General features: G+C 46.8%; 1 protein-coding gene across 38 annotated transcripts in view; it reads right to left on the reverse strand.

The window, feature by feature from the left end:
- The window catches only part of LOC113247525 (protein FAM156A/FAM156B), a 49,708-nt gene extending 26,072 nt beyond the window's left edge, over window positions 1-23,636 (reverse strand). For 12 of the 38 annotated variants that reach the window (XM_057311723.1, XM_057311739.1, XM_057311786.1 and 9 more), the window contains exon 1: window positions 1-18,073. This exon is cut by the window's left edge. Coding sequence is in view for 4 of the 38 variants with exons in the window: in XM_057311774.1 (XP_057167757.1) it covers window positions 13,573-13,628 (56 nt within the window). In the remaining 34 variants the exon portion in view is untranslated. Of the gene's footprint in view, window positions 18,074-23,311 lie in introns of those variants that run through there. The other 26 variants (XM_057311825.1, XM_048215927.2, XM_057311824.1 and 23 more) reach the window with 20 other exon arrangements.
- Between the last annotated feature and the right edge of the window lie 3,443 nt (window positions 23,637-27,079).

Raw genomic sequence — 27,079 nt, forward strand, 5'->3', positions numbered from 1 at the left:
AGAAAAGTTACCTGAATTAAGAGGCCAGTTTAGCAAACTAACAAGACACAAAATCAGTATGCAAAAGTCAATTGTTTCTATGTACCAGCCATAAACTCTCAAAAATGGACATTGTAAAAAGCAACACTACATAGGATAACACACAAAACAGAAGAGAAGTGTGCCACCATCGTCCCCACTCCCCAACTACAGAGTTGTGGCTCAGAGGTTTGAAGCAGATAGCCCGTCTCAGAGGAATGAATTCTATTTGCAATGGAGTGTTTTTGAAGGTCAGGCCTAGGGGCACTTTCGAAACACTGGAGGCTGTGGTAAAAGGCAACCCAGAGGAGATTGGTGGAATTCTTGGACACAGAGGATCAACAACTGTAGGCTGGCTGGACTACCTGAGACAATCAGGGACAATAGATAGCTGGAAGGAACCTGCCTAGGGTCAGAAAAAAATCTCAAACACTAACTTTGACAGCTAGCCCTTCAAAGGATCAGGGATTTCACGGGTTTATATTATGAAGCAACATTGCCAGGGCACTGCTGAATACAGTAGAAGCAGCCCCCAGTTAGTGGGCCCAAACAGCTGGGTCTGGTCAGGGAAAGAGACAAAGAGGGCCCTGCCAAAAGCACTCATCCCAGGGTGACAGTGGGCATACCCGAGTCGGCTCTCCCTGAGGAGTAACAGCTGAAGCATAACACAGCTAGGATGGAGGGTGAGGCTAGGGGGAGAATAAGGTGTGAAAACAGACTCCACTAAAATAAACCAGCCAGACACCAAACAACTAAACAAGCAAATAGCAATAACAAACCTGGGAAGGGGTAGGATGGTCCAGTACCCAGAATTGCTATAATATTTTAGATAGCGTAGCAACCGGACTATTGTAGGGAGGTCTGGTTTCCAGACCAAAACAAAAAAATAATAAAAACAAACAAAGAAAAAAAAACACCCAGGAAAGTATGAATAAGTGAGCAACAGAAACTGGCTGTGGTTGCAACCAGATGTCAGATTTGACAAGGAATTCAAAGCTGCTGTTATAAATAGGTCCAAAGAACAAAAGGAAACCACAATCAAAGAAGTAAAGGAAGGTATGATGAAAATGTCACATCAACTAGGGAATAACAATAAAGAGAGAACAGTTATCAAAAAGAACCAAATAGAAGTTCTGGAGTTGAAAAGTGCAATAACCGAAGTAAAAAATTCACTCAAGGAGGGATGCCTGGGTGGTGTCTGCCTTCGGCTCAGGTCATGATCCCAGGGTCCTGGGATCGAGTCCCACATCGGGCTCCTAACTCAGCGGGGAGCCTGCTTCTCCCTCTGCCTGCTTCTCCCTCTCCCCCTGCTTGTGCTCAGTCTGTCAAATAAATAAAATCTTAAAAAAAAAAAAAGTCACTCAGGAGATCAACAGTAGTTGAACTACCAGAGAAAGATTTAGCTATCTTGAAGACAGACAGAGGTTATGGAATCTGAAGAACGAGAGGAAAACAAATGAGGAACATAAACTGAGCTGCAGAGAAATATGGGACACTCTTAACAACACTCACAGAGGCACATGAGAGTGCCAGAATACAGACAGAAAGGAACAGAAAAAATATTCAAAGCTATACTGCCTGAAAGAAACTAAAGGAACTCCAAGCAGGATAAACAAGAAGAGATTCAGACATAGCTTAGTAAAAATGCTGAAAGCCAAAGGCAAGGAGAATCTCTTGAAAACAAGAAGAGAGAATGACCCCCCTCTCTTAGAGGGGGGAAAGCCAATCAGATTAACAGCAGATTTCTCAGCAGAAACAATGGAGGCCAGAAGGAAGTGGGATAATCATTCAAAATGCTCAACGACCAAGAACCTCACATGCAGTAAATTCTTTTTAAGATGAAAGCAACATTACTGAATCTGTTCCTTAGTTCTAACCGTTGTTTTGGTTTGGTTTGGTTTTTGTAAGAGTCCTCAGGGTTTTCTGTGGATAACAGCATGTCGTCCGCTTCTGCGTTAAGATGGCGGAGGAGCAGGGGACCCCTTTTTCAGCTGGTCCCCTGAGTCGAGCTGGATAGGTACCAGACCATCCTGAACACCACTGAATCAGCCTGAGACGCAGGAAGATACATCTGGACCTCTACAAACGAACATCTCCAGCGCTGAGTATTAAGATAGGAAGTGGGAAGCAGTGAAGCCGCGCACAGATATCGGAAGATAAACGGAAGGGGGAGGGAGCCGCCGTGTTCGGGCGCTGGGAAGCAGTAGCCACCTGCAGTGGGGAGCGGGCGGACTCGTGGACTGTGAGAGAGCAGACTAAGACGTGAGCCGGGGAACGCACGCGACCAGTCTGAAAACCGGAGCTCCGGAGTGCACGCGAACCACACTGAAATGGAGCTTCGGAGCACGTGGGGGCGGCTGGCGGTGTTAGAAACACAAAGGACAGAGACTTGCCGGCCCTGGAAGCGAGGGCTGGGACGCTGGCTGTGGGGCGCACATCCCGGGACGCTGCAGGGTTGAGCAGCACCAACAGTAACGGAGTTAAAGTGGCCAGAAGACCCCAGTGGAGAGCGGTCTGCGATCCCTCTGCTCTGAGACAGAGGCTGGGATTCGGCTACTGCTGCTCTGACTCTCAGAAGAGGCACAGCAAAACGCCAGGGAAAGCTGCCAGAGAACAAAAGCCTGGAAATACCGGCTCACAGTGTGCCCGTCCCCATCCCCCCTCGCAGGGGACACGGAGACTCTACCCAAACAGGGTTGCCTGAGTATCGGCGCAGCAGGCCCCTCCCCCAGAAGGCAGGCTGAAAATTCAAGAAGCCCACATCCCTAAGGTCCCTATAAAACAAGTACACACTGCCTGGGTCCTGGTCAATAATTTGGGCTCTGGGCAACCCCACAACCTCTCTTCATCAGAATGACGAGAAGACATGCCCCCCAGCAAAGAAAAAACAATGAGTCTGTGGCCTCTGCCACAGAAGTAATGGATATGGATATAACCAAATTATCAGAAATGGAGTTCAGAGTAACAATGGTCAAGATGATGTGTAGACTTGAAAAAATATTAACGAGAATTTAGAATCTCTAGGGGCGGAAATGAGAGTGAATCTGGCAGAAAGTAAAAATACTGTGAATGAAATGCAGTCAAAACTAGATGCTCTGATGGCCAGGGTGAATGAGGCAGAAGACCAACTGGCGAATTGGAGGATGGGTTAGAAGAGAAAGCTAAAACAGAAACTTGGCTCAAAAAAAATCCAATCTCAAGAATGTAGGTTACGGGAGATTACTGACTCAAGAAACATTCCAATGTCAGAATCATTGGCATCCCCGAGGGGGTGGAGAAAAACAGAAGTCTAGAAGAGATATTTGAACAAATTGTAGCTGAAAACTTCCGTAATTTAGCAAAGGATACAAGCATTCATGTCCAAGAGGCAGAGAGGACCCCTCCGAAGCTCAACCATGACAAACCTACACCACGTCACGTCATAGCGCATTTCGCAAATATTAGATCCAAGGATACAGTACTGAAAGCGGCCAGGGCAAAGACATTTCTCGCGTACCAAGGCAAAGGTATCAGAATTACGTCAGACCTGTCTACACAGACCCAGAATGAGAGAAAGGGCTGGGGGGGGGGGCATTTTTAAAGCTCTTTCAGAGAAAAACATGCAGCCAAGGATCCCTTAGCCAGCAAGGCTGTCATTCAGAATTGATGGAGAGATAAAGACCTTCCAGAATCGCCGGTCACTGACCAATTTCATAATCATGAAACCAGCCCTACAGGAGATATTAAGGGGGATTCTACAAAAGTAAAAAGGCCCCAAGAGTGATACAGAACAGAAAGTCACAATCTATAGAAACAAAGACTTTACAGGCAACATGGCATCATTAAAATAATATCTCTCAATAATCACTGTCAATGTAAATGGCCTAAATGCTCCCATAAAACGCCACAGGGTTGCAGACTGGATAAAAAGACATGACCCATCCATTTGCTGTCTACAAGACTCATTTTGAACCTAAAGATACATCCAGACTGAAAGTAAAGGGATGGAATACCATTTTTCATGCCAATGGACCTCAAAAGAAAGCTGGGGTAGCAATTCTCATATCAGACAGATAGGATTTTATTTTTATTTTTATTTTTTTTAAAGATTTTATTTATTTATTCGACAGAGATAGAGACAGCCAGCGAGAGAGGGAACACAAGCAAGGGGAGTGGGAGAGGAAGAAGCAGGCTCATAGTGGAGGAGCCTGACGTGGGGCTCGATCCCATAACGCCGGGATCACGCCCTGAGCCGAAGGCAGACGCTTAACCGCTGTGCCACCCAGGCGCCCCAGACAGATAGGATTTTAAACTAAAGAGTATAGTTAGAGATACAGAAGGGCACTATATTATTCTTAAAGGATGTATCCAACAAGAGGATATGACAATTATAAATATCTATGCCCCCAACAGGGGAGCAGCAAGATACACAAGCCAACTCTTAACCAGAATAAAGAGACATAGAGATAATAATACGTTAATAGTAGGGGACCTCAACACTCCACTACCAGCAATAGATAGATCACCTATGCAGAAAATCAACAAAGAAACAAGAGTCTTGAATGCCATTCTAGACGAGTTGGACCTCAGAGATATATAAAGAACACTACACCCCAGGACAACACAATACTCATTCTATTCTAATGCCCATGGAACATTCTCAAGAATAGACCATGTTCTGGGACACAAAACAGGTCTCAACTGATACCAAAAGACTGAAATTATTCCCTGCATATTCTCAGACCACAATGCTTTGAAAATGGAACTCAACCACAAGGAGAAATTTGGAAGAAACTCAAACACTTGGAGACTAAGAACCATCCTGCTCAAGAATGATTCGATAAACCAGGAAATCAAAAATCAATTTAAACAATTTATGGAGACCAACGAGAATGAAAACACAACGGTCCAAAACCTATGGGACACTGCAAAGGCAGTCCTACGGGGAAAATACATACCCATCCAAGCCTCACTCAAAAGAATAGAAAAATCTAAAATGCAGTTTTTATATTCTCACCTCAGGAAGCTGGAACAGCAACAGAAGAACAGGCCTAATCCTTGCACGAGAAAGCAGTTGATAACGATTAGAGCAGAGATCAATGAATTAGAAACCAGGAGCACAGTAGAGCAGATCAATAGAACTAGAAGTTGGTTCTTTGAAAGAATTAATAAAATAGACAAACCACTGGCAAGACTTATCCAAAAGAATAGAGAAAGGACCCAAAGTAATAAAATTATGAATGAAAAGGGAGAGGTCACAACCAACACCAAGGAAATAAGAAGGAGTATTAGAGGGGCGCCTGGGTGGCACAGCGGTTAAGCGCCTGCCTTCGGCTCAGGGCGTGATCCCGGCGTTATGGGATCGAGCCCCACATCAGGCTCCTCCGCTGGGAGCCTGCTTCTTCCTCTCCCACTCCCCCTGCTTGTGTTCCCTCTCTCGCTGGCTGTCTCTATCTCTGTCAAATAAATAAATAAAATCTTTTAAAAAAAAAAAAAAAGAAGGAGTATTAGAAACTTTTATCAACAGCGTTATGCCAATAAATTAGGCATTCTGGAAGAGATGGAGGCCTTCCTGGAAACCTAAAAACTACCAAGACTGAAACAGGAAGAAATTGATTTTTCAAACAGACCAATTAATTATGAGGAGATTGAAACAGTGATTAAAAACCTTCCAAAAAACAAAATGCCAGGGTCTGATGGATTCCCCAGGGAATTCTACCAAACATTCAAAGAAGAAGTAATACCTATTCTCCTAAAGCTATTTCAAAAAATAGAAACAGAAGGAAAGCTACCAAACTCATTCTATGAGGCCAATATTACCTTGATCCCCAAACCAGGCAAAGACGCCACCAAAAAGGAGAATTACAGACTGATGTCCCTGATGAATATGGACGCCAAAATTCTCAACAAGATCCTAGCTAATAGGATCCAACAGTACATTAAAAGGAGTATCCATCATGACCAAGTGGGATTCATCCCTGGGATGCAAGGGTGGTTCGACATTCACAAATCTACCAGGGTCATAGATTATATCAACAAGAAAAAAGCCAAAAATCATATGATTCTCACAATAGATGCAGAAAAAGCATTTGACAAAATACAGCATCCTTTCCTGATTAAAACCCTTCTGAATGTAGGGATAGAGGGTACGTTCCTCAATCTCATAAAAGCCATCTATGAAAAGCCTACAGCAAATATCATTCTCAATGGGGAAAAGCTGGAAGCCTTTCCCTTAAGATCAGGAACACTACAAGGATGCCCACTCTCGCCACTATTATTCAACATAGTACTAGAAGTCCTTGCAACAGCAATCAGACAAGAAAAAGGGAGAAAAGGTATCCAAATCGGCAAAGAAGAAGTCAAACTGTCTCTCTTCGCAGATGACATGATACTCTATATGGAAAACCCAAAAGAATCCACCCCCAAACTACTAGAAGTTGTAGAGCAATTCAGTAATGTGGCGGGATACAAAATCAATGCTCAGAAATCAGTTGCATTTCTATACACGAACAATCAGACTGAGGAAAGAGAAATTAGGGAATCCATCCCATTTACAATAGCACCAAAAATCATACGTTATCTTGGAATTAACTTAACCAGAGACGTAAAGGATCTATATTCTAGAAACTACAAATCACTCTTGAAACACATTGAAGAAGACACAAAAAGATGGAAAAGTATTCCATGCTCATGGATCGGAAGATAAACATAGTTAAAATGTCCATGCTACCCAGAGCAATCTATACTTCCAATGTTATCCCGATCAAAATACCAATGACATTTTTCAAAGAACTGGAACAAACAGCCCTTAAACTTGTGTGGAACCAGAAAAGGCCACGAATCACCAAGGAAGTGTTGAAAAGGAAAAACAAAGCTGGGGGCATCACAATCCCGGATTTCAAGTTGTACTACAAAGCTGTGATCACAAAGACAGCATGGTACTGGCACAAAAACAGACTCATAGACCAATGGAACAGAACAGAGAACCCAGAAATGGACCCTCGGCTCCTTGGGCAACTAATCTTTGATAAAGCAGGAAAAAACATCCGGTGGAAAAAAGACAGTCACTTCAATAAATGGTGCTGGGAAAATTGGACAGCTACATGCAAAAGAATGAAACTTGACCACTCTCTCACACCATACACAAAGATAAACTCCAAATGGATGAAAGACCTCGATATGAGGCAGGAATCCATCAAAATTCTAGAGGAGAGCACAGGCAGCAACCTCTACGACATCGGCCACAGCAACCTTTTTCATGACACATCTCCAAAGGCAAGAGAAACAAAAGATAAAATGAAGTTGTGGGACTTCATCAAGATCAAAAGCTTCTGCACAGCCAAGGAAACAGTCAAAAAAACTAAGAGGCAGCCCACGGAATGGGAGAATATATTTGCAAATGACACTAAAGACAAAAGACTGGTATCCGAGATCTACAAAGAACTTCTCAAACTCAATACACAAGAAACAAAGAAACAAATCATAAAATGGGCAGAAGATATGAAGACACTTTTCCAATGAAGACATAGAAATGGCTAACAGACATATGAAAAAATGTTACAAATCATTAGCCATCAGGGAAATTCAAATCAAAACCACACTAAGATACCACCTCACGCCAGTTATAATGGCAAAAATTGACAAGGCAAGAAAGAACAATTGCTGGAGAGGATGGGGAGAAAGGGCATCCCTCCTACATTGTCGGTGGGAACGCAAGTTGGTACAGCCACTCTGCAAAACAGTGTGGAGGTCCCTAAAAAGTTAAAAATTGAGCTACCCTACGATCCAGCCATTGCACTACTGGGTATTTACCCCAAAGATACAGATGTAGTGAAGGGAAAGGCCATATGCACCCCAATGTTCATAGCAGCAATGTCCACAATAGCTAAATCGTGGAAGGAGCCGAGATGCCCTTCAACAGATGACTGGATTAAGAAGATGTGGTCCATATATACAATGGAATATTACTCAGCTATCAAAAAGAACAATTTCTCAACATTTGCTGCTACATGGGCGGCACTGGAGGAGATAATGCTTAGTGAAATAAATCAAGCAGAGAAAGACAATTATCGTATGATTTCTCTCATCTATGGAACATAGGAACTAGGAAGATCGGTAGGAGAAGGGGATAAAGAAAGTGGGGGTAATCCGAAGGGGGAATGAAGCATGAGAGACTATGGACTCTGAGAGACAACCTGAGGGCTTCAGAGGGGAGGGGGGTGGGGGAATGGGATAGGCTGGTGATGGGTAGTAAGGAGGGCACGTATTGCATGGTGCACTGGGTGTTATACGCAACTAACGAATCATCGAACTTTACATCAAAAACCAGGGATGTACTTTATGGTGACTAAGATATAATAAAAAAATATTATTATAAAAAAAAAACCCGAGCATGTCGTGTGGACCTGGCGGGCATGATGGCTAAATAAATTAAACCAGACAGAGAAAGAGAAAGACTGCATGATCTCACTTATATATGCAATCTAAAATAGACTCTTCGAAGCAGAGCACAGAACAATGGGGCCCCTGCGAGGGCTTGGGGCAGGGGTAAATGATGAAGCGATGGTTAAAGGTGGAAAGTTATAATTACACAAGATAAATACGTTCTGGAGATCTATTCTACAGCACAGTGCCTTTAGCTGTTGATACCGTGTTGTATACTTAAAATCGCTAAAAGATGATCTTATGTTAAGTGTTCTTACCACCAACGATAATAATATAACAGCCACACCAAGAAGAACAAAAGGGGTGGTAGGAAACTCTCGGAGGTGATGCCTACATCTACTGTCTTTGATGGCAGTGATGACCTACATCTGCATACACTCTCTTCAAGTTGTACACATGAAATACACACAGCTCTACCTATCAATCACACCTCAATAAAATGCACCTCTTTGGTATCACTAATCACAGGTGTAATTTTTATGTTTCTGTGTATGATGGTTAGATGAACTATTCTCTTATTATTTGGCATAAATTCCACAAAAGCAGGGAAGTGTCTTCTTTTTTTATTGTATCCCCCAGGCACCCAACACAGTGCCTAGACAGTAGTTGGGAACTTGGTGAATCACACTGAAATGAACAGAGTCTCGCCCCTTGTGTATCTCTCTCTCTCTCTCTCTCTCTCTCTCTCACACACACACACACACACACACACACACACACACACACACACACACGGTTACCATCGTACTCTTGCCGATCAGTGAGCAGTCCCGGGGCAGACCCTCTTAGCTGGATTAGGAGGTGGAGGAGTACCAGCAGTTTTGCGAGACGGCGGCTCTGAGCTTCGGTAAGGTGAAACAGCATTACTCTCATCAGGGCTAAGATGCTTTCTGAGTCTATGGTAAAGGCTGAGACCCTTGTGCCTTCACACATTCAGTGTCCCTTTGTTACTGCTGATGGTGGGTCCTCAGAATGCTCAGCACCAAGTGCACTGATTCCCTCCCAGACCTCGGGCCACGGTGCCCTCTCCCCACAATAATGGAGCACACTAGTTTCTTAGCAGAGAAGCCAAGGCCAGAAAATGGGATTTTCGATGTCTGTCCCCTCTTGATGTGTTTTCTCACCTTGGATTCACTTCCGTGTTTCTTCTCTGAGTCTCCCAACCCAACCCTGCTAATTACCAACCAATGACTACAACACCTGTGCCTGCGGCTCACTTGCGAGGCAGGGATCTATTGGAGGAGAGCTGGAGCTAACTACTGTACTGTGTATTTCCTTTCTCTTTTCTCTCCTGAATCTGTAAGCTTCCAGACGTCAAGAAAAGCACTCCAGCTGGCCCACAACAGGAGAACGCTTCAGGTAGGCTGCCACTCTCATCCACAGCACGGCGCAAAGCAGTGCTGCCTCCTAAGAACCACACGCTGCCCCGCTGCACCACAGGGGCCAAAAGAGAGCAAAAGCCTACGAAATCTTAACGCAGATACTCCTCTCAGTGGCACAACGGTCTCCTCTAGGGACATGCAAGTTGTTGTCTGGTTTGGTTTGGTTTTGGCCTGCAGCATCTGGGGCGATTTCATAGCACTGGCAGACTTAGCTCACCTTCCATCCGAAGCGCTCTACTTCCCCCACTGCTCCCCTCTATGTACCACCTAGCTCCTCTCTGCTTTAAACGCCCTGACTGGTTTGTCACCTGGCGAGGATATCAAAGCCGGAGTCTTCACAGAAACGACTTAAAACTTGTAACAGGAACACTGGCTGTGCTATAACAATGAAGATATAACAGCAAATAAAACAGTGACTAAAACGTTATTTGCAAATTATCTAGAGTTTCACCCTTAGGGAAAATGACTTAGGTGGTGTACTCCCTTCCAGACTTCATTCTATGCATTTTTTAAATTATAAGACTGGAGTGGGGAGGTCATCTACACTCTTTTATCTGTTGTTTTGTTTCCGAACATTATACCATAAACTACTGTCCATCACGATAATGATGAGGATACTGACGCTGACGTCCACAAGTATAGACCTTGATAGGAAGCAGATACCCACTTAGTGATGTGCCTAGAGTGACCTGTCACCCCATACTGTTTCATGCACTGAGGAGACATCATGTTCAATCCATACCCAGATCCAGTGTAATCAGATGAAGCTGCTGCACACGTTCACCTGCCTTTTGAGCCAGAGGACATTGGACACTGAGGTGCGTTGCAGTTTAGGGCCAAACCCCACATCTCTTTATGTTTCTCTCTGACCTGGGTACAACCCCAACTCTGCCCTTGCTGGCTAGGTGGCTTTGGGTAAGTTACCTCCCCTCTTAACCTCTACATGTCTCAGTTTCCCGGTCTGTAAAAAGGGACGTTCACCTTAAAAATACCTCCCAGTGTTGCAGTTCCTACTCAATGACTTTTAAAGTTCTATCTGTAGGGAAAGAGCTAAAAACAATGCCAGGCCTATAGTAAGCCTCCTGACGTGTGACCTTCTATTCCTATGTCTCTTTACTTCTGCTTTCTGCTTCTGCCCCTCATCCCTCCCTCCTGCCCCTCCGCTGCCACGACTTCTCTCTTCCTGCCCCTTGTACACCTTCACCTCGCCCTCTCCCCTTCCCTTGCCACTGCCCCTTTCCTCAGACTCCCCCAAAACACTGTTTACCCTCTCCTCATGATGGAGCTCAGAAAATTTTAATACATCGGCCTTTTGTTAAATCAATAATGAACATTTGTGGAAGAGAAAAATCCACGCAATAAAACTGGCCATGTGAAAACTCCATGAGAAAGTCTTACCAATGACAATTTGACTAGTAACAGTTTCATATCTTTCCCAGATTCACATGTGACCATCTGATGCAGGAGAAGTGGATTCAATAGAACTAACAGCAAGAAAAGAAGCCACATGATGAGGTTCTCTGGCCTTTAAATTTCACTCTTTGACATGATTATGCAAATTCACAGACTAGTGTTCTATCCTTATCCAGTGATCACTTGCTTTTCCAACCATTGTACACGACGTATGAACAGGCCATTTGTTCCAATTTCCTACAGAAGTTGCCATTCAGACTTCATAACAACCCAAAGGGAGAGCTGAATACTCGTTATGCTAAGAAAAATACGCCCTCCCCTGTAACACCCTCCCCCAGCCCCGACTCGATTCTGGAGTTCCTGAAGAGCTGACGTGATAGTGCCAAGTCCCTCCAGTGAGCCAAAGGTAGTCCTGACACCATCTGTCTGGAACGTGCTTCAGGGAAATGTGGGAACGACAACAGGAACAGCAGCTAGAACTGCCTGACAGCTCACCACATGCCAGGCACTGTCCTGACAGCTTTCCTTGCCTTAATGTAGTCAGTGCTCTAAACTGCCCCAAGAAGTAGCTACCTTTACCACTAACTAGTGTTTCCATGTTGCCACAGGAAACGAGACTCACAGGTGTTAAGGAACTTGCTCAGCGTCACCCAGCTGTAAGTGGTGGACGCACAGGTCTGAAGATGCTGTGGAAAACTCACCCTGCTCTGTATCTGTTCAATCAATGGTTCAAGATCCAATGGTCACTGCAAAAAATTTAGAATAACGGCTAACATATACCACAAACTCGTTTTATAGCATGGCAGTGCGCAGTAAACAGAAACGTGACTTCAACAGCAATCACGTAGACGGGAGCTCGACAGGACTGGATTCAGGAGAATTCTCAGAGCCTCCTTAGTACAGCAGACAGCGCGTCAGTCTCCTAGCTGAAGGTGTTGGGTTTGTGCATCAGAGAAGGCACCACACTGTGGTCGCTTCCGCACCCTCACAATGGAGAGAGAAGCCTGGCGGCAGGAAAAACACGACCATTCCCCTGCTCCAGTAGTTCCCAGACAAGTTGTCCACATGAGTCAGAACCTAGGAACTTTTAAAAAACGCACATGCTGCGATCCACACCCAGTGAATCTCATTTAGTGTGGCCACAACTGTGCCCTAGAATCTGTCATTTTTATCTCTGCCCAGGAAACACTCAAGAACTTTATTAACCCCCTTTGGGAGCAAGCCTGTCTCCAATGTACTGACTTTCTGGACAGACAGGCACAGGAGAAGTCCAGCTTGAAAGCATGCAGGAAGACAGGACATAATAAACATAGTGTGAGAGTCAAACCAGGGGCAGGGCAGAGAATTTTCCGAGAAGACACCATGACCACATTGGCCTTTCTCCCTGAAGGCTTCTGTCTGTCTATCTCAAAACCATTTTCTTCATGGCTGGTGTGGGGGGGGGGGTGGTGGTGACAGGAGATGACATTTAGATCCCACGATGGCATGGGTTTTCTCGGGGACCATGTGACCCATATGATGTGAGGTTATGTGATCTATTATCCCCACCTCCTCTCAGCCTTCGGTTCATTCTTGCACCCACAGTCCATTCCACGTCAGCCTGGAGCAACCAGAACTTGGGGATAATGTTTTCCCTTCACCTGCCAGAAACCTGCCCCTGACTTTAGAAGACCGTCTCCCTCTTCTCCTTTCAGCTGTCGTCTGTCTGTGATCTCATCTGCTGTCCCAAACAGGACAGTAGCCTCAAGCCCTAGCCCAGCCCCTCACTCTACGGTCCGCACCTGGAAAGGCTTCTCATCCATGAGGAGAACCCCAGGTCCAGGAGCTAAGAACCATGACTACTGCAAAACCATCCTGGGCGCTGACAACCCGTGGCAGTGGTGACCCCTGGAACAAAGCTTTACCTCACACCCCAGCTGTCCCTGAAACATTTTCCCATCACAGTAAGCAGACAGAAGATGAAGGTGCCCGGAATCCTTTCTGGGTGGTAGTGTGCCCTACTCCATGCTGCCACGCTATTTCCTCTGACCAAATGCAGGCAATGACAACACTCCTATCCTTTGGTTGCGAATACGAGGCTTTGGGGGCTTCCTGCATAAGATCATCTTCTTGTGGTTTAAAACCACATAATACATAATATTTAAACCAAAATACGGGCGCATTTTGAAAAGCTTAGAGGGCAATTTTGATTGTTGAAATGATGAAACGGAGGTACTGGCATTTAGGAAGGGAAAGTTGTAGGGATGCAAACCTTTTTTGCAGAGACTTCAATACACTGGATTTTCCATAAATGTAACGCTCCTGTAAATTGAGGGAAACTGGCATGTTGTTTTACCTGGAAAGGTACCAATTACCCTTGACCGTTTTGGAAAACACATCAGCGAAAGCCATTCCCTTCCTGGCTTTGAGTCTGCGACCACATGCCAGTATCACTTGATAGCTGCGGCTGTGCACGGAGGAAACGGGATGAGGGCAACCCAAGTGTACGCGCCAGATGGATCTTCTGCAGGATATGCTGGGAAAGGACGGAAAGAATTCACTGGGAGAGGTTCATCCTGTCATCTGCCAGGAGTGGCTGAACAAAACCAGCTTAACTTAACCACACCACTTTGTTTCCATGTCTGTCTCCCTCACCAGACTCTTACCTCCTTCTTGGAAGGTTGGAAACACACCCAGTTCATCTTGGTGTCCTCAGGGCAGAGGACCTGACACTTGACAGAAGGTCAGTCCACACTTGTGGAACGAAGGAAACTGGGAATGGCTGGACCCCATGTCATAATGACGAACCATCTGACAGAACCATGTCCAGGCTGAAGCATGTCAGGCTGCGGAGGGTGGGACACAAGTGCCACGGGTCTCCGTCTTAGGACCCATGAAGCAGGGTAACAGCAGCCTGTGGAACTCATCTCCATTACATCCCTCAGGGGTCCCAGACTTGACCAGTTAAAACAATTCTCACTACCCATAAAAGTCTAACGTAGAAAAAGAGATAACTTACTGCTTAAGTGTGTGTATGAACCTTGTTTTTAGCTGGCCTGAGGCACAAATTCAGGCACAGCACACTCTCTGGTCGGGAAGCAGAAGCTGACCTGAAAGTCTTCCAGGCTGAGGCAGTGTCAGGCTAGTGAGAGCACACACACAGCAAGTGTAATCGCAGAGGGCACACGTGACACTCCTGAAACAGAGTTTACAATTGTTAGGGAGCCCAGAGCTGGACATACACAAATCAGGCGATACAGCTCACCAGGGCTTCCACGTGGCCTCCCACCATGAGACCTTCCCCTCCAGGACTCCCCGTCCACTCGGAATATCCGTCTGAGCCCTTGGTTTCAGAGGGTTGCCTGGAGGCAGTCAGTTCCGAAAGTATGGTCTGTCCCCAACACCAGTTCGCCCTCTTTCCGAGGCAGGAGGTCATGTGGAAGTGCTGTGTGTGCAAAGCCCGAGAGCCGGGGCCATGCCTGCTGTCCCACAGTCAGCACTCTGGCAGGTGTGGCTGGAGGCTCAGCAGCCAGTTTGCACCAAAGCACTCACAGCCACTTGGCAAGATTGCTCTGTGAGTATTTCTTTAAAAAAAAAAAATAGCCCATTTCCAGGAACAGTCTGGACAAACAGAGGTCATTAATGTCTTTGCTTCCCCCCTCTGCCTCTCCCCAGGTGCCAGGTTTGTGTTTTCTCCACTGTTACAAAATCAGTGTGTATAATTCTGAAATGGAACCTTTACGTTTCTTTCTTTATCCTCCACTCTCCTCCAAACCCTTTGTATGGAGGGGCTGTTATCAAAAGGGACAAAAGCATTTTCATAGAAAATCCTACTGCGTAACGACAAAGACTCGTGATCATTAAGAACTGTCAGGATGAAATCCTGAATTTTCAACATTTTCAAAATGGGTTTACATCATCTCCTGTCCCCTTTGTCTCTCTCATTCATGCGGCGACCAGGCTAGAATAGGTCGTTCCCTTGCTGGGCGCAGCTGCATTGAATAGCGGCCCTGCCTCACATCCTGAATCAATTTTCTCGATACATCCAGACGCCAACAGCCACAACGTTCGAAGCCATTTTGAAATCCTCCCTTTTCCCCTCTCACTGAAAGTTTATCGAAACTGCTAGCAGTAAACTGATACTTACCAGGTGACCACACAGGGGCCAGGGGGCTTCTTGGTTGGAATGCTGGGAGGGGAAGCCACAGCAGCAGTAAGCCAGGTGAAGAAACACCCCCCCCCCCCGTCTTTGCCTCTAGTTTATGGAAAGCTTTTTCCGGCTCAGGGAATGGATTAGATTTGTTTCCTCCCACTTGGGAGGAGACAGCAAGTTAAACTTTCAACATTTTTGGCTGACCCAAAGCTCACCTTTGGGAAGGTCTGTATCCTTTTCCCTGGCCCTGAGTAAATAAAGCCCCAAGTCGTAAGGTGGCTACACTTGCTCCCCTCCTATCACCCAGCATGGCTAAAGCAGCCAAGGCACGCGGTGAGCTAACGCTCCTGGAGGTGGATCTTTTCTTTTTACATTCTGTAAGTAACATTTCCCTCTCAAAACAGTTCAGCTGGTGTTTCATCCCATGGGTATATCCACAGTCACTGGGGCACAAAAGGTTCATCATCTCTACCGCATCACCCTTCCTACTCAACGAAATCTTTCACCATATTTTAGTGAGTCAGGGTGTTCTTGCTAGTGAGTCCCACGGCTACCACCGCTGTTTCCGACGTCCCAAGACCACCCTTGCTTTGGTGACTCCCCAGGAGGGCCCAAAGGACTCAGCATACAGTCATCCTCAGGGCTAAGATTTATTACAGCAAAAGGATACAAAGCAAAATTACCCAGGGAAAAAGGTCCCCTGGGTAACATCTGGAGGAAACCAGTGCAAGCTTCCAAGACTCCTTTCCCAGTAGAGTCATGCTCTTTGTGCCTCCCAGAACAAATCATGACAACTCACACGAAACGTTGTCTACCAGGGAAGCTCATGACTAACACCGTGTCTGAGGTTTGTTTGGGGGCTGGTCACATAGGCACTCTCTGCCTAGCACGTACCAAGATTTTAGAGTTCCAGAAGGAAAGCGGGTGTTTGGCACGAAACATACTGTTTGGACAGTTTAAGAAGAGTAAAGCATCCCGCTCGGGTAGGGAACGGTGGGAAGCCTTCTGAAATTCAAGTTCTCGGATGCAAGGTAAGGGCCAACGTGCTGATCTCTGCAAGGATAGTGGTCTCAGGCCTGCTATGTTAACTCTTCTCTGCACAACACCCAACAACAAAGCTTCAAGATACATAACCAAATCAGACAGAACGGAAGGATAAATGAACAAATCTACAAAGGATAGTTGTAGAGTTCAACACTCTCTCAGTAATCAGAAGGAACAGAAGAAAATTAGCAATATGTGGATGAACGGAACAACACCGTGAACTAGCTGGATGTAAGTGACAAGTACAGAACCCTTCCCATAGCAGCAGCAGGATATGCATTCTTTTCAAGGGCATATGCGAGTTTCACCAAGGTACCCTGCATCCTGGGTCATAAAACAAATACTGCAAGTTATAAAACAGTTGAAATCATACAGAGAACGTTGTCTGAGCAAAAGAGAAAAACTACCAATATGAAAGAAAAAGTGAAGAGGAACATCTCCAAACACAAGGAAATTACACCATACGCTTCTAGACAATCCACGGTGCAGAGGGCAAGTCTCAAGGGCAATTAGAAAATATTCTGGATACTAACCCTTTATCAGATGAACTGAATGGAAATGAAAATACAACATATCCAAATCTGCAGGATGCAGCTACAGCAGCGCCTGGTAGTAAATGTACAGCATCAAATGTTTGTACTAGAAAGAATCAAGGATCCAAATCAATAATGAAAGCCTCGCCCTTTAGAACTAGAAAAAGAAAATAAAAATAAACTCAAAGCAAGTAAATAAGGGAAACAGACATTAGAGCAGGTACCAGGAAAAGAACAGTCCATGAAACCAAAAGCTGGTTCTTTGAAAAGGTCAATAAAATGCATAAATTTCTTTTCTTTAATAATAATTTTGTATTATGTTATGTGAGTCACCATACAGTACATCCCTGGTTTCTGATGTAAAGTTGCATGATTCATTAGTTGCGTATAACACCCAGCGCACCATGCAATCCGTGCCCTCCTTACTACCCATCACCGGCCTATCCCAATCCCCCACCCCCTTGCCCTCTAAAGCCCTCAGTTTGTTTGCCAGAGTCCATAGTCTCTCATGCTTCATTCCCCCTTCTGTTTACCCCCGCTTCCTTCTTCCCTTTCTTCTCCTACCGATCTTCCTACCTCTTATGTTCCATAAATGAGTGAAACCATAAAATTCATAAATTTCTATCCAGACTGACACAGAAAGAAAGATAAGGAAAGATACAACTTAATGCTATGAGCAAAGAAACTGGTAACAGACGCCACAGAAATTGGAAGGATTCTAACAAATAACTCTATGTACCTACATTTGGCAACTTAGATGAAACAAACAATTGCTTGAAAGACACAAACTATTAAAACTCAACCAAAAACAAAAACAAAAACCACCCAGGTAATCTGAAAAACACACATATTATTTAAAAAATTTTATTTTTTAAAAATTTTCAGGAAAGAAATCTCCAGGCCCTGGGACGCCTAGGTCCCTCAGTGGGTTAAGCGTCTGCCTTCTGCTCAGGTCATGATCCCAGGATGCTGGGATCGAGTCCCGAGTCGGGCTCCTTGCTCAGCGGGGAGCCTGGTTCTCCCTCTGCCTGCCGCTCTCCCTGCTTGTGGTCTCTCCGTCTCCCTCTCTCTCTCTCTGACAAATAAATAAATAAAATCTTAAAAAAAAAAAAAAAAAAAAGGAAAAGAAAAAGAAAGAAATCTCCAGGCCCTAACGGTTTCTCTGGAAAATCCTACCACACATTTAAGAAGAAATAACAGCAATTCTATACAATCCCTTCAAGGAAATAGAAGAGATGGAATATTTCTTGAATCATTCGATCAGATCAGCATTACCCTGATAACCGAAATCAGGCAAAGACAGTACTAGCAAATCAAATTCAATAATACATAAAAATAATAATACAGGGAGCCTGGGTGGCTCAGTTGGTTAAGTGACCGCCTTTGGCTCAGGTCACAATCCTGGAGTCCCAGGACAGAGTCCCGCATCAGGCTCCCTGCTCAGCAGGGAGTCTGCTTCTCCCTCTGACCCTAGCCCCTCTCATGCTCTCTCTCTCATTCTCTCACAAATAAATAAATAAAATCTTAAAAAAGAAAAGAATAATACAACATGACCCAGTGGGGTTTATCCTGGAAATGCAAAGGCAGTGCAGTATTCAAAAATCAATTAATAGGGGCACCTGGGTGGCTCAGTTGGTTAAGCGTCCCACTCTTGGTTTCGGCTCAGGTCATATTCTTAGGGTCCTGGGATCAAGCCTGGCCTTGGGCTCCATGCTCAGCAGGGAGACTGCTTGTCCCTCTCCCTCTGTTCCCCCCCCCCCCCCACTCATGCTCACTCTCGCTCTCTCTCTCTCTCTAAAAATAAGTAAATAAATCTTTTAAACATCAATTAATAGGGGCACCTGGGTGGCTCAGTCGTTAACCGCCTGCCTTCGACTCAGGTCATGATCCCAGCGTTCTGGGATCGAGCCCTGCATTGGGCTCCCTGCTCCGCGGGAAGCCTGCTTCTCCCTCTCCCACTCCCCCTGCTTGTGTTCCCTCTCTCGCTGCCTCTCTCTCTGTCAAATAAATAAATAAAATCTTTAAAAACATTTAAAAATCAATTAATAAATCAATTCTATTAGTGTATCAAAAAAAGAACCACATGATCGTATCAATTCATGCAGAGAAAGCATTTGACAAAATTCAACCGCCATTCATGATAAAACCATTCCACAAACCAGGAACAGAAGGGAGTTTTCTTAACCTGGATATGAAGCATCTTACAAAAATCCCTACACCTCCCATCCTATTTAATGGAGAAACACTACATCCTTTCTCCCTAAGACCAGAAATGAGGCTAGGATATTTACTCTCCCCTCTGTTATTCAATATTTGCTGGAAGTCCTAGCCATTCCAGAAAGGACAGAAAAAACAAAGATCAGGAAGGAGGAAATAAAGCTGTTCCAATTCACAGAAGATAGGATTATGTACATAGACAATCCCATGAAATTAAAAAAAAAAAACCTTCTAGAACTAACAAGTGTATTCAACGTTGTTGCAGCATACAAGCTCAACACAGAAGGTCAAGCAAGTTTCTACATGCTAGCTATGAACAATTACCTAACAAAACAAAAAGCAGAAGTCACTCACACATAGCATTCACAATAGCGTCCCCCCTCAAACCTAGTGAAACATACACAGGATCCGTATGCCCTAAAGTACAAAAAGCTGAGGAAGGAAGTATAAGAAGGCCTGAACAAATGGAGACACACACTGTGTTCATGGGTTGATAAGGTCAGTAAAATTTAGATGTCACTAGGTCCCAAAGGGATCCATCACTTTATGTTTTTAAAGAAGATTTTATTTATTTCTTTGACACAGAGACAGCCAGTGAGAGAGACAGCCAGTGAGAGAGAGACAAGCAGGGGGAGTGGGAGAGGAAGAAGCAGGCTCCCAGCAGAGGAGCCTGATGTGGGGCTCGATCCCAGAACGCTGGGATCACGCCCTGAGCCGAAGGAAGATGCTTAACGACTGAGCCACCCAGGTGCCCCGGGATCCATCACTTTAATGCAATGCCAATCAAAAATCCCAGTAGGACTTTTTGGAAATATATACTGATTACGAAGTTTAGGTGGAAAGGCAAAAGAACTAGAATCGTCAAATAATTTTGAAAAAGAACATTGGAGGAGTGACACCAATGTTATGATTTACTATGCAGCAACAGCCAAGATTTGGAAACAACCGTGTCCGTGGAGGGATCACTGGGTCATGAAAAATGTGCTAGAGATACACGCTGGAATATTATTTGGCCATAAAAAAGAAGAAAATCCTGCCTTTTGCAACTACATGGATGGACCCTGAAGGCTTTATACTGAGATAAGTCAGACAGAGAAAGACAAATACTGTATGTTCTCACATATGTGGAAATTTAAAAAGCAAACTCATAGAAATAGAGATGAGAATGGTGTTTGCCAGAGGTTGGGGGGAACGCTGGTCCTGGGTACAAAATTCCAGCCCTAAGTTATGGGGATCTAATACATATATAGATAGTCTGGTGACGATCATTCACAATATTGTATTAGATATGGAAAGTTAAGAGAGTAGATCTTACATGTTATCACCACAAAACAACAGTCACTATGTGAAGAACAGACTGTTAACTAACTTTACATAGTAAATATGTCACAGTATATACATTATCACATCATCACCTCGTATACCTTAAGCTTACTCGTGTTATATATCGATAGTATCTCAATAAAGCTGAAAAAACAAAATTATCCCCAGTATGCTCCAGTGGGAGCCCTTTCAAGCGATTTTCTGTGTCCTGCTGACATCCGCCAATCCTTCCTTGAACTGTCCCTTATTACTGGTACCACAAGTTGAGCCAGGCTCATTTCTCCTTTTCCTCTGCCATCCCAACATACACACATACGTACGTCTGTATCTATCGATCTATGCATAATGCACACACACGTACCAAAAAGCAGGAGTTTACACGGAGACCTCCAATCCCAATGTAACACCTCAGAATTTGTTTTCTGTTCCCTTCTGTATTTGAAACTCCCTTTTCCAAAAGTGAGAGTCATGTCTCCCAGTATCCTTATACATTTACTGAGTGGATGAATCCCACTGTATAGAAGCCATCCCTCCTGCACAACAGTGGCCCACCCTCACATGCTCTGCTGAACCATTCCCTGACCTTGACGTCCATACACCACTCGAGTTAGAATCCTTGAGCCAGTTACCCTTCTCCCCCATCCAACCCCCAGGGACATCGTCCTCACCACCCTGGGCTCTGTCCCTAACGCAGCCTGCTCCTACGTATGGATGCCCTGCTCACTGTGCCTGGGCTCTGACTCCTCAAGCATGGGATGCCCCTACACACGGACACCTGCCTTGCTCTGTGGCACCGAATGGCTTTAGGGCTCAACTGCTCAGGCACAGAAGAGAAGGGGAAGAAAGGGGAGGGGAAGAGGTCAATCTACCTCAATACGATCAGTTAATTAAGGTGAATTGGGCCAAATCTGGGCAATATCATGAAGCCAGTGCCTTTTTTTCCTCACTGCTCTCCAGCTTTCTCTTCCTGCCTGTCTTCTCTACCCCTGTTCTTTCTCAGTCCTGACCTCCATCAAGTGTATAAAGGTAACGAGGGTCATGATTCCCGTATTATCATTGATATCAGCTGGCTGGCTGACAGCCAGCGTGGATGGCGTCCACCGTGCAGCTCTGACACTCAAGCCCTCTGTCTCTTGCGACGGAGCACAAGGTCTCCCCCTCTTTTAGCAATGTCAGGTGTAAGCAGGAGAGCAGACTCTGTGTACTTCTTGGAACCTTGGGTCCTTTGTCTGTAAAATGGGGATGAAGACCACTTCCCTCACAGGCTGTGGGAGAAACAGAGACACCAACACCAGACACCTTTCAATGAGCTCTGTGGGTCAAAGCCAGCGACGAGGACTTTGACCAGCATCACAGGACTCCTTGATATCCAGCAACACACCCAGGGGATTTTCCCTCAGCACTGCTGCACCTGCTGTACCTTCTGCCTGCAACACTCTAACAATGCAGGTAGGTCCACGGCCTGCTCCTTCACTTCCTCAGTCCTCTGCTCAGTCATTACCGTCTGAGGGAGTCCTTCCCTCATCGCCCTGAATAACAACATGCACCCCACATATTCTTTCCTCTAACCTTTTCTATGTAGCACTTGCCACCCTCTGATGGTCAATATATACTTACTGGCTAACTCTATGAAATGCGAGACTTTGTCAGTTTTGTCCTGTGTTGTATTCCCAACTCCTAGAAAAGTACTCAGGCACACAGCAGGTGATCAGAAAATTCTTGGGGGAAGGTGGTTGGGAGTCAGGACCTTTACACACACTTCTAAGTTGCACAGGTACCCTCCAAGACAGGCACTGGCCCCATTTTATTGATTATGATCCATAGTTAGGCTTCAGGAGACAGGTGACTTGCCCAATGACACAACCAGGATTTGGGGCTCTGGGCCTTGAAATCTTATCTGCCAGGTCCCCAAACCACTAAGGTAAAAGATTTTACTTCCAAGACAGACCCCAAACAGCTCAGATACCCAGAGACGACAAAAACAGATCACTGGACACAGCCTTAAAAAGATTCCGAAAATCTCCGCACAAAGAGCTCACACCTTTGTGCATCACAGCCTCCCGAAGGCAACAGAGATCATACACACTGAGACAATTCCCACACCCCAACAGACCAGCGTCTTCACTCTAGGACACAAATTAAATCTGCTCAGATACGTCACATCCTAGAGGGACTCCCAAACCATGCAGACACCTCCCAAGCTAATACAAAGACCTCCAAAACCAGAAAGACAGAAGTTTAAGTAACTCGGAAACACCACAGAACCCTCAGATAAAGCCCCCACACAAATCAGACAACCTACACCTTGGACACAAACTCCCAAACCGCTCAGATCCTTTACACCTTAAGACAATGCCCCCCAGCCCAGGCAGCTCAGAGACATCACAGCTTGAAACCCAGATTCACAAACAGCTCGGAGACCTCACATCCTAGGGTGCAGACGCCAACACAGAGATCTCAAACCCAGGGACACCAATGCACAAAAACCTTAGAAAGTGCACCCCCAGGTATACAGGTACACACAGCCTGAAACACCTGATCCCATGGCGTACACAATCCGCTCAGACGGCATATCCCATTCACTCACAATCCCCCCAAAGGCTCAGAAAGATCAAATGTACCCAAACTGCATCCGTACTGACCTATCTATAGCGATACACATCCCCAAACTGCCTGACACACTTTACTTCCTAGGCAGGGTCGCCAACTAAGCCCACGGACCTCGCCCTGGACGTTAATTGACTGCATCTGTGGGACTGACGGCGCCGTGCCAGACGCGCCCCACTAGGCTTGTGTTAGGGCTGAACGAGACTGAAAGAGCTCACGTGAAGACGGCACAGTCACCGCGCGCGTCCAGCGCCAGACACCGGCTACCAGCCAGCTGTTGCGCCGAACCTCGCCACCGACTGGGGCAGCATCTTCAGCCCCTCGGGGCAGTCGGTCGGTGAGTAGTTCAACTCGGAGAGAAAAATTCTACCCTCTGAAAGGCCACCGCGCACACGCACGCACACACAAGCACACGCACGCGCGCACACACACACCCACGCACGCACTCACACACAAACACCACACACACCCCTCACTCCGAGCACCAGCTCTGCCATCGTCGTGCCCGTCCCAGCCCAACGACCAATGGGAACTGGGTAGGCGAAGACGGAGGCGGGGACTACGGGGGGTTTATCCGGAGGCACTGTGCGCCCCGGAAGGGTTTACTCCGGCCATCTCGCCGGAACCAGTCACCGCCTAGAAAGTCTCTGACCCCGCCCCCTACAGTGGAGAGCCAATCTGTCTCCCGGTTATTGCCCAGCTGGACCTGACCATGTAGAGACGGAGGGGTGGCATCGGCGAAGTGACTGAAGGCTGCGGCCTCAGACCGGGTGTCCACTCGGGCTCAAATGGGCCAGGAGAATGGAGCGGAGCGTGTGGGGAAGGCCCCGGCGGCGCCATTAGCGCCTCCGCTGGGATCCGTGGCCGACGCCACACGCGGTGTGTAAGCGGACCCACAGAGGTGTCACCTACACAATGGATTATTCCAAAATCGGACGCCCCCTTCTTGGTGGCACCTCCCGGCGTGGACGGTCCTCCTTCCTCGCCCCGGAGAGGTACGTCCGGAGACTCTTCCTGTTCCATCTCGAGCGCCCCTTGGTGGTGCGAACCTGGAATGGCTGGTCGATGCAGATGGCCATGGGCCATTCCAGGCTGGTTGCAAAGGGAGGGAGGGCAAAGCCAGGATGCAAACCCCGCAGCTCGCTGCAGTCTTGGACTCGGGAACAAAGCTTCCTAAGCTGAAATTGACCTCCCTCCAGTAGCCACCATTGTACCAGGGAGCGTTACAAGCGTTTTTAATGTGCTGGGCGTTGTGCTGGCTTGTGGCTCCCTGGGCAATGCGGAATGGGTGTAGTGGGGGAACAGGGGCAGGAAAGACAGAGCACCGGACTGGTGTTAGAGGCCTGGTGCGGGGCAGGCCTTTGGTTGCCTCTCAGTAATAGGTCAGAGGGATAGCGGACTCTTGGGTTCTGTTAGGGAAGGGGCCATCTCCCAAGAGCCCCCGAGGACACCCCCGAGAAAGACCGCCGACTTGGTCACCATCCTGTCACCCTTGAACATGTTCCCTAGGAGAATCCTTTAGCCTGTGTAGGTATGCGTCTCATCACAGCCTTGCATTTATTTATTCATGCTCTCATCCATTCATTAATAGGGACACAGGGAAAAAAGAAAACCTTGCTCTCACGGAGCTTACGTTCTATTGGGATCATACAGCACAAAAACGTAAGGAAGTTGTCAGGTTTTGGCAATTGCTGCGATTAAAATTAAATTGGAGAAATGAAATAGAGGGGTCCATTTCTAGAAACAGGTCAAGCAAGGAAGGTCTTGAGCAGACACCTAGAGGAGATGAGTATCTGCAAGAAAAGTATCTCAGACAGAAGTCGGAGCCAGTGGAAAAGCGCGGGAGTGGAAATTTGTCCAGGGTGTATGAGGTTCAGTGAGGAGGCCGGTGTGGCTGGCTCAACATGGCTGAGGGAGAGAGGTAGGAGATGCGGTGGGAGGGGTCAGATCCTGTAGTGACTTCAGGGCCCTGGTGAGGACTTTGATTTACTCTGTTTGAGCCCTGAAGGTTTTGGTTTTGGGGTTTTTCTGTTTGTTGGTTTGGTTTGGGTTTTTTTGTTTTGTTTGTAGTAGAAAAGCCCCTAGGGTTCTTTCAGAGGCCAGAGGCCCAGGGCACCCAGTGTATGGGGAGCAGCTCCTTGCTTGCCCCAAGGGAGAACCTCCCTTCTACCCCTCTGTGGCTGAACACGCCTGCCTTGGAAAGTCCCATAGACCCATGAGCGACCCCCCACGGTTCCCCATGAACATCTATGTCAAAGGATGATAGCCTCAGGAGAGGCCAAGCAAGGGCCCTCTGGCATGAGTGAGGTCCCACACAGGTGGGTGGGCAACAGAGACAAAGTTACAGGCACAAAGAAGCCAGAGAAAGAAGAGCATTAGAGAGCCCAGGACAGAGAGACTCTCTGGCCACACACTGTCCCCACTGAATTAGTGCCCACCGGTGGGCCCCCAGGTCTGCTACGGGATGTCTCCCCAGAGCAAAAGATGTACCTGACATAATAATTCAGCTGCCTGTGGTCTTGGGCCTCAGTCCCACTGCCTTGACCTACATCAGGACCCTCTGCCCCTCAGGACAAGGACACGTTTCAGTTATGGGGAGTCTTACGTGTACACATGATTCCTCCCACCCCCTCATGCCCTTGACTGGCCTCCTGCTGAACTCAGTGCCCAAAAATGCTGCAAGGAGGGAAGTGAAGGCAGGAATGTCTAGGTTTGCTTGAGGCTTTGTGCAAATTGATGCACCAAGGTGCTTTCCTCACCTCTCTACCTTCCACCACCACCTCCACATTTCGTACATCAAGAATTGAGCCGGGGAGCAGGGTGTGTGCACGAGAGACAGAGGGACAGACATCCTGAAAGTGAAAGTGAGTTGGTTACAGGGTCCTTGCGGCCCTGGGCAACTCTCGCCCTTCCCCCTTCCTGGTCACTCCCCACCAGGCCTTGCTGTGCTGAGTTCTGCCTGCCTCCTTCAAATAGCTTAAGTCACATCCATTTCCTCCCTCCTCAAGAGCTGACATTGCCCTTCCTCCGTGGGCCTCAGCCCCCTCACGTGCAAATGATGACCTTCTCCTTAGGGGTTGGAGAGATTAACTGAGTTAATACATGTACATAGGTTCGTGACAGGGGTTGGCCCATAGCAGGGATGGGGGTAATGTCAGCAGATATTCCTTTCATCTGCATCGTTACCGTGGGGTCCTAGGAGCTGCATGTGGCTGAGGAAAGGCCCTCCCTGAGGATGGGTACCCTAAGCTTTCATCCCTGTGGTAGCAGGGCAGGCATGGGAGACAGCACAGCAAATGTGAAATCCCAGGCCTAGTGCTAAGCCCTGTGAGAGCGAGGTCCATCCTGCCTTCCTCTCAACCACATTCTCAGATGCAGATACATGAACAGCTCAAAGACCCAACCGTCTGGACAAAGACACCCCCGCCCCACCAAATAGTTCAGAGACCTCATACCCTGGGGTGGAGACTCACAAACCGTTCAGAGAGCTCTCATCCTAGACACCAACCACAAACAGCTCAAGGATGTCACACCTGACAACATAGTCCCAACTGGCTGAGAGGTTTCCTAGTCCTAGTAACAGCTGCCCTTCCACTCAGAGGCCTCACACACCCACTCCCAGAGCCTACAGGCGGCACCTTGTGACACAGAGCCACAAATCTTCAGCTCAGGGCAGCTGTGTGGGCAGTGACAGTGAATCTCTGCTCCATCCACCCTGTGGGGGAGAGGCCTGGTGTCTTGCCGTCCTCGCTGTCTGCAGTCACCACCATGTCATCCGGAAGTCAGGTTCACCCCAGGGCTGGGGAGTTCTCTGGTACTGAAGGGTTCTGAGAGTGACCTCTCAGGGCTGGATCTTGGGGATGCCTGTTATCTGACCCACCCTAGTCACCTCTGGTCACAGTGACTTCTGCATCCTGCCCCTTGGGGTCTTAGGTTGAGTCCTAGATCCACAAAATGAGACCCATGGATCCTGTCATCTCTGCCAT

Source organism: Ursus arctos, chromosome X (assembly GCF_023065955.2).
Source record: "Ursus arctos isolate Adak ecotype North America chromosome X, UrsArc2.0, whole genome shotgun sequence".
Lineage (NCBI taxonomy): Eukaryota > Metazoa > Chordata > Mammalia > Carnivora > Ursidae > Ursus > Ursus arctos.